Genomic DNA, 8,849 nt, shown 5'->3' with positions numbered 1-8,849 from the left:
CTTCTGATGTCCATACCCTACCTTTGTGATGGCTGTTTCTGTAGGGACACAGGTATTGTAGGCTTCTACCCAAACATGCAATGAATACCATTGAGTCACTAGACAGAGCAAGTTATGGAAGAAGAAGGCTTCGACTCAGACCTCACCACCCAACATGACCAACTTTCAAGCAATCCATTCACATAGAGGTAACTTCATAAAACAGTCTAAACCATAATCACTTGAGAAACTAAATGAAAGAATCTGTACAATTGAATGAATATTCTCCGTGCAACAGTATCAGCAAACCCTCACCCAGACCCATCTGTCGATCGCTGCTGCAGACTGGGTGGATGCTTGACACACACATTGACAAATGTTTTCGGGAAGTATCTCCAAAACCCCAAGGGTCCAATGCTGAACCAAGAAAGAACACCAATCCCCAATATGTCACCTACACAACAACATATCTACAAGGAACATGCAAGCCTTCCCGGTCTATCACGTTCTTCTGTTGGTGCGCCAAAATATCTTCAAGAACCACTAGCTTATGTTGTATACTTGTGACTCGAGCAGCATTTTGGCAGTAGCACCGGGCACATGTTACAAACAGATCATCGGCGTCAACTTTGCCAATCACCAAGCTCTGGAAGGAGGCTCCACCAAAATTTTATCGAGTAATATTATGACAAAGATGTCAGTGTGCCCAGGTGAAAACCAAACTGATCATAGATGTTGCGGCAATCCATAATTCTGGTAGGATCTTATTCTTCCATCCAATCCAGCGGTTACCATCACTAGACCCCAGGCATGCGAGGTGTTCCACGAAGAAGTCTTCAGAGACTTGTAGAAGGTAGATGCGGCGAAGCTCGATGGAAGGTTCTCCTCTGGCCAAGTTGCCGAGCTCTTTGGCACATACTCCAAGAACTCGTGGCTTGGGGAGAAACAACAAGGTGATAAATACAATGTGTTACTTCCAAACAAATCTTCTATGCGACAATTAGAGCCATATCCATTTCCTGAGACTCCAGCTTTCTCCCTGAAGACATCCTTCTGTCCATGGAGGACCTCAGAGGTAGTGACTTTTTTTCCGGATTGCAAACCATTCCAAGGTATTGCAATAGATGCATTGCTAGAAAAGAAGCACTCACAAGACAATGTGCTCTTCACTTTGTTAGAAGTGGGCACAGCATCGTTGGCATGGCTCCAAATGTAGACATTGGAGTCCCCACTGGCAGAAACAATGTGCCGTCCATCTGAAGTGAAAGATGCGGAGACCTGACTTCCAGAGTTCCGAATGCCTGAAGATAGCAATTACACAAGATACATGATGGATTCTGTTCTGCAAATCATTGTCCTGGATATAAGTGGATCACATCAAGAGAACAAGATTTCATACACTTGAATTTTAAAACCACATCAATGCCGTCAAGGATCCAAACTCGTGAGTCGGCAGAAGAGACCATCAGTTTATGAGGGTTGGTTGGGCAAAACTGGAGGTGGAATCAAAATTTGTAAGTAACAAACAGTAGGAGACAAATAGCATATATGAAGTTGACATATACAAACATATCAACCATGTAGGGTTTCTTTCGGTAGAAAATAACCTGAAACCCTGTTATCCTCTTCAATGACTTCTTTCTGCCATGTAGTGAGAACTGAGCATCTAACCATAGAATATTATCTGATCCATCAAAACGAAAGAAACAAGTAAACCATAGAAACTTTTGAAGCCACATGGTAAAGTATAACAAGTTTCCTAATTATCAAAAGCAATTTTTGAGAACTCGATTCCAGACCCCATTTGATGGAATAACAAATCAGATGAAGAACATTAAGGATGGACACGGGAATGTGATGTTCTGAAACTTGGTGGTATGCAGGACAAATGGCAACATTTGTATCTAAATGGTGTATCGAGTCTAGGTGAAGAGATGTGACAAATATATATACATATCAAAGTGAACAGCATGGTAAAGAAGGATCAGTTGTCACAGTACGCAAAATAGAAGATAGTCTTTAGTATAGATCAAAGTATTCCACCATGCATAAAGATTTCAACAAACCTCAAGATAGAAAATTCATATATACCTGATGCATTATAGAAGCGGCAGTTTCCTGCTAAGGTGCCAACCACTACTCCCTGAAAAAGACAGAAGGAAAACATTGATTTAAACAAAGTTCCATATTATCAAACTTTTGAGTACAACTATACAAAACAGTAACAACAAACTTTGCCATCAGGAGAGTAGCAAACTGCAGTGACAATTTCTCTAATAACAGCCCAATCCACAACATGACATCCTGAAATTTTCCACATACGAACTTTTCCATCTATAGAGCCGCTAATGAAGTAATTCTCATTAATAGGATTAAACTGCACACATGTCACTGCATATGGATAATGCAAAAGAGCTGGTGAGACCAACAAGCCAATTCACATGTATGACAGATGATGGCAACATGATGACATTACAAATAAACACCTACCATAATCATTGTGAGGGAACACTTTGACACAGACTTCCGATCCAACTTGCCACATCCGAACAGTTTTATCCATGGACGATGATAGTAAGCACTGATAGAAGCATAAGTTTGCAATCAGAAAAAGGTTCTCTAGAACCTCAGAAGTCTATAAATTTATCCTTCAGTACACAAGTGTTGAGGTATTAACTTACCTTATTATTTGACCATGAAATATCAAGCACATGCCCATCATGCCCATGGAACTCATGAAGTGGTTCCTCAGACAATCGAAAAGAAGCAGGAGGAATGATGACACACACTGAATCTGAATTCACCGTTGTGCTCCTGGATCTTGTTTTTTTATCTTTGTCAACATATAGAGGAGTTAACTTGGAACTATGACTAACTGTGAAATACATGCATGAAGGATCATCTCCTGGAATGTCCATTTCATCTCTTTCACATTCCATCACGTACCACACACGCACAACCCCATCTTCACCTCCCGTAGCTAAATACTGGCCGTCGGGACTAAATTTCATGGTTAAGATTGTGCCATCATGGGCTTTAAAATCTTGGCCCTTGTAGACTGCAGATAGTCCCCTTATTCGCTTCTTATATGGATGGACTTTGACCCATCGGATCCTAATCCTTTTACTACTGCAAGGATCAGGAAAACTGGTCCAACTCTCCTCCCATTGCCTATCCAAAATGCAAGCTGCAGCACCCAATCTTCTCAGCCACCCAATCCTCATCCTTCCCACAGACTTCTCAGAGATTCTCGACGCACTATCTTCTCGCTTCATAAGCCGCTGGATCAAGGATGACGAACCAAAAATCCTTTCAAATTCATGGAGCGTTAATGTCCGATCCGAACCAACTTCCCGAAGGCTTTTTAAGCTACCATCTTTGCCCAACTCATTCACTACAAAGACTGTGCCATCATCCAAATTCTTGATTCTGCTTACAAGGCTCTCATCGGATGTTTCATCACATGTGGTACTTGTGTCCTCACTGGACCAGGTGGAAACTGAAAGCTTGTTCCCTGAACAAGAGCAGGATTCAACTCCATCGACATCTGCTTGGATCTTACCATCCACATTTACCTCTTCATAAGGATTGTCTGATCCCTGAGGAGGGCAGTTCATCATATCCGCACAAAACATTTTCATGAACTTGTCCCGGCGTTCCCTCACGCTGACAGGATCCTTGATCCAGACCTCGAACCGGGGATCACACGATGGCCAGCTTATGAATTGGTCTTCAGGGAGCAAACCGTTCTTCAGCGGGGTGCCAGGACATGAATCGAACACGGAGGAGACGGAATCTCTTGAGTCGAAGAATTCCTCCTCTTCTTCTTGGAAGGTGAAATCTCGAGCCATGATTCATCACTTCAGAAACATGCGACATACATCTCAGTCAAACATCCGGATGCCCATCTAACCAGCAAGCAAGCTCACGAAATCCTCCGTCAGAAGAGGATAAGAGAGGATAAACAATAGCACCAAATCTCTACAAAATCTCCAGCTCGGATTGCCCTACGCTTGCAACACATCCTCCAACCAAGAGAGGGCAACGAATCTAGACTCTTAGTTGCTTACCATTACAAATTAAGTAATACACGATTCGTATAGAAAAAGGAGAGTAGGACATGCCGACTTCGGCAGATCCTTGAGCAGGACCTCAATCACCGACGCTAAATAAGATACAAGAAGGCCCGAAAAACGAAAGGGGACCAATTTTGACGAAGAATAACAAGAAACCAAATAAAAAGAAACGATCTTGACGAAGAAAAGAAGAAGAACGGACTCAGAAAGGAATCAGCATCAGAAGAGAGGAGGAGGGAAAGAAGATGCTCACCTGGTCTCCCATCAAAAAGCTGGGGAACCGCCGTCGGATCCAAGAAACCTCTCTCTCTCCGGAACGGCCACCAAAACATCCAATTTCCACACGTTCTGTCTCGATTCGAAGAACCAGGGCTCTAAAGAAACACACTTTTACCGGTAAAAACACGATTTTTGGACTAACAACATCGGGGAAGAGGAGCCGTCACCTCGGTCTCCGCGATCGGGCGGCTAAAGGAATGAGATTTAGAGGGTTTTGGGTGCCCTCGCGCCCTCCTCCACCTCCTCGGCTTCAGCTCACCGTGTCGCACTTCTGCTTGAATCCAATTCGTTCTCCTCCACTCGCAATTGCTGCCACAAATCTCCTCCTGCTCGTGCTTCCCCACTGTCGCCCACCGTTTGATCCCTTCGGTGGCGACGCCCTTCCTCTGTTACGGAGTCCCAAATGGAAGCATTAGGGGAAGTAACCCCCTCCATCAGCCATCGCCTCCTGTAATTTTTAGCCGTAATAGAGTCAAATACCGCTCGCATTTACTGATCCCCATAGCAAAATCTCGTTGTTATATGCTTCCATGTTTCCGAAAACAGGAAACAAGATCCTGTTTTGGCTTTGGTCTGAGAAATTGCTGTGGATCTTGCAGAAGTCAACAGATATGTAAACAGATCCACCTGAGAAAACTGTATCTTGGATTCCACAGACATAATTTTAGGAAACTAACACAGATATCATTCCATTGTCGCCTATGATCATTATCATCATAATCATAAATCATTATTAACCATTTGCTACCTTTAGCATATTTCATTTCATGACACGTGAATTTTCCCCTGTTGGAATACACGCTTATAGTTGACCATTTTCACGCTAGGAACGGCAGAATGGGTTAGGAAGAACTCCGGTCAACGCCGCAGGGGTTTGACCGACTGCGACTGGTCCCGCGTCCTGTGGGTTCCGGCGCCAACTATCTGCTGGCGAAACGACACGTGGCCGACTCTGGTGAATCATTTAGATACTGTATCTGGCGTCAGTTCTTATATAATAATAATAATAATACTAATAATAATTTATTGATTGTTGATTGATACTTTAACCTTATTTTAATATATATATTTAATATTTATTTATGATATAAAGACAAGTGATCACACCCTAACTCATTGTGATCTGATGGACGCTTCAATATCGGATGATTAACATATGATCAATGTATAGCTGACAGTTGGATTATTGCAACTATATTGGCTCTCAATGCAAGTTTACAGAGTTTGACATCTCCAAAATCCACGGAAAAAGATCTTGATTGACTCTAAGTTTATATTCATTTTGGATAATTAATTTCTGACTTAATGATTGATTTTTCTTCACTTGTGTTAAAGGAACAGATCACCGACACAATGGTGGGTGCAGTCAGAAGAGCAATGAACATAGACGACTCTTGCTCTTGCTTTAAGATCGAATCAAAGTGTTGTCACTAACAAAATCCAGGTGACGAAGACAGTGGACCTTCCTTGCTTGCTCCCACCACACGTCAAGCCAAACCCTGCACTCAGTGGAGACTGTGATAGCATGTGGTGATGATGCGTTATCTTTGTCACCTCACAGAACACTGCATCTTATCCTTCAAGCCACCTGATAGAATACCGAAGCATCCCCTTGCGATAGGTCATGAGAAGACCACCAAGGTGGACGGTGAGGTCAACTGTCCACCTTCAACACAAGTTTGTGGATGAGCATATCTTCCACCTCCTTGATGTCCGGGATTGCAGCTTCCGGTGCACAACTCCTAGAATTTGCTACACTGCACTCAGAGTTTATGGTTCATACAAATTGATGCATGACGCGATCGGCATTGACGCAGTGTTTGACTTGAAAATGTTGTGTTCTTCAAACTGTCGCATACTCTTACACAGTGAAGCTGTCACTGTTAGGTTATGGCTTCCTGCTGATGAAGCTACTGTGAATTAGTTATTGTACATGCGATGAACAATTGAGCAGGTATCAGCAGAAGAACGAACAGATTCAAAAGAATGACAATGTACCACATAGAATTGTATGATAATGTACCATGGAATGTAGATTTCGACCTATCGAATCAGAAAAAGAAAAAGGTTATTGGAAATGGACTGAGGTGATTTTGTGACGCTCAAGTCAAAGAAATAATTTAAAGTGTTTATTTAGATTAATTTGGTTTCTTCCCCAAATCCTGCTCTTAATTTTGTTTTTACTTGTTTAGATTTTGACCAGCATGGCAAGAAAAGTTGGTTTAGTCGAGTCTAGAGATATAGGAGAACTGGAAGATTTAGCTGATGGCTTCATAACGATTGTTGAGATTAAGAGAGTGAGGATGATGAAGAACAAAAATTGAAAGCTTTTTGTTATCTATTATATTTCTCCTCTTATATTATTGACCACCTTTAACAGATCATTATAGTAACACCATCCATTGAAAACTCAATCTGCTGATAGAATCTGCAAAATTAATACTTTGTTGGCATTCTGATCCAACATGAAGTTGGGAACTTACTGGATACAAATTATGTTAAGGTTCTTCCAATCCCAATCTCTGTTTTGTTCATGTAATCCCTTCCTAACCCAAATAAAATGGCAGATTTGGAGCTCCTTATTGATGTGATATATTACATTTCATACTTCAGATGATTTGTTTCTTACAGGTAACACACAACCGTAGGTTCTTCTTCAACCAGCATGGAGTTTTGGCACTGCTCTCACTGCTAAATTCTATATATACATATACATATATAAAATTTAATTTCCTTTTTAACAGAGTTTAAATCTCTGCTAACTAGTAACACTGAAACCTAATTTTCAGCTTAGAGCTTCATCTGAAGCATATATAATTTACTTCCAAGATTTTTCATGGTGATAATGACAGAGAAGAATTTGAATGCTCTAGAAGAGGCTTTAGCTCATGTCCAGAGGCCTGTGAAGAATATTGTTGACAGTGCTCTCTGTCCATGTTGTTTTAGGAGCTTTTGAATTAGTCTACAGAGAACACACTAGCATATAATAAGTATCAGAAACGTGCTACAGTAAATGGTCAGATCAAGCTTCCTCAGTGGTTCCAGTTGCAAGAAACTGGATTGCTGCAGGCTATCTATCCCTTTTGTACAAGAATGATTCAAGATTTTTCCCAACACCTAACCTGGTGTGCATTGTGGGCACATCAACACAAAAATTATCATCTAGTTAATGACTTCTGATGCATCAAAGATTCTCAGAAAGATCAAGGTTTGACCCATAAGGTAATGTGCTTCTGGATGAAGGTAAGGGACAGAGTAAGACGCAGGTAATCAGATTCTAATTTGCTGTCTGCATCTATTTGTTATTGTCTGAGTTGAGCAAAGAGGTAAGGAGAGGAAAGGTCTTGGCTCCACCTATCACGTCAGATAGCTTTGTGCATTGGATGTGAATTCATGGGCTAATCTTTTCGATACAGTGCAAGGCATGTTAGGTGAGATGTGGATAGGAATCCGGTTAGACCTCACCAGCCACAATGGATGGCTGCTCAGTGAACGAGTCAGAGAGGGCAGATTGAAGTGGTGGTGGGGAAGAAGAAAGTGACAGAAGATGAATGAAATATATCTCCAAGCATTTGCCTGGAGATTGTCTATTCTTTCACTGCATTATCTAAAGATTCATATGCATATATGAATATGATCACATATTATTTTATGAACATCATGATTCCAGAAGCATAAATGAAAGTTAGATCCAAGATCATTACAGAATTGAGGTGCATCAAATATGAACACTTGTAACACTTTAGGGAAAAGGTGATGCACTTGGCTCAAACTTTATTGACATGGTGGATGGTGGAAGGGAAGTAATGTACTCTCCATCTATATGGAATATATTCTGAAGAGGACATTAAAGAGCATTGTTATTCTAGTTGTCTCTTGGACCAGGTTTTGGCGATGGTAGCAGAAACAAGAAAACTTTGAAGGGGGTGAAACTGCAATCTTGGCTTCAGAAGAACATCTAAATTAAGCAGATGCGGTGCTGCTTACCTTCAGAAAACATGGAAGCAAAGCAAAAAAGACAGTGCATGTGATGGCATGAACATATCACAGCGGACAAAAGGAGACGCCAAAACAGGATAATGACCAAGAAACAAGTGACGCGATCCATGGTGGAGTTTCAACAATCCAAGTAGCCGACAAGAACAAGGACACGATGGTGCAGTTGCATATATTATTGGATCTTTTCACCACGCAAAAACCACGCAGACAGTTCCAAATTGAAGTGTCATTTGGATGACGCAAATGCGAATTGTTCTCGGTGTCCGTATGCGATCGAATGCACGAGGAAATGGGACTGCTAAGACGAGGAAATTGCGAGGAAGTCTCACACCCAACAAGGAGAATTCTTGCATGCAGCAGCCGCCCGTGGGCTGTTGACTCGATGAACAGATTCATCTGGTCATTTCTTGCAATGTCTCGGTCGGTTTATTCCTTTAGGGTTCTCAGTTAGGGTTTCAATGGAAAATAGATTGTATCTTAATGTTTGCTAAGAACTTTGCAGTATGTGCCATCACA

General features: G+C 41.6%; 1 protein-coding gene across 6 annotated transcripts; it reads right to left on the bottom strand.

Moving 5' to 3' along the window:
• Positions 1-207: 207 nt before the first annotated feature.
• LOC103982598 (uncharacterized) lies at positions 208-4,910 on the bottom strand. Of its 6 annotated transcripts, none has more exons than XM_018825192.2 (9): positions 4,502-4,910; positions 4,309-4,429; positions 2,661-4,029; positions 2,470-2,560; positions 2,213-2,370; positions 2,071-2,122; positions 1,587-1,663; positions 1,379-1,472; positions 208-1,280 (listed from the first exon to the last, which is right to left on the bottom strand). In XM_018825192.2, the coding sequence occupies exons 3-9, from the start codon at positions 3,828-3,830 to the stop codon at positions 706-708; spliced, it is 2,217 nt and encodes a 738-aa protein (XP_018680737.2). In that variant the 5' UTR covers positions 3,831-4,029; positions 4,309-4,429; positions 4,502-4,910; the 3' UTR covers positions 208-705. The 6 variants fall into 6 exon arrangements, with proteins under 6 accessions (XP_018680737.2, XP_009397846.2, XP_009397849.2 ...); XM_009399571.3 differs by having other exon boundaries at positions 2,661-4,004; XM_009399574.3 differs by having other exon boundaries at positions 2,661-3,839.
• Between the last annotated feature and the right edge of the window lie 3,939 nt (positions 4,911-8,849).

This window comes from Musa acuminata, chromosome BXJ2-4 (genome assembly GCF_036884655.1).
Source record: "Musa acuminata AAA Group cultivar baxijiao chromosome BXJ2-4, Cavendish_Baxijiao_AAA, whole genome shotgun sequence".
Classification (NCBI taxonomy): Eukaryota; Viridiplantae; Streptophyta; class Magnoliopsida; order Zingiberales; family Musaceae; genus Musa; species Musa acuminata.
This window is presented reverse-complemented; position numbering and strand designations above follow the sequence as displayed.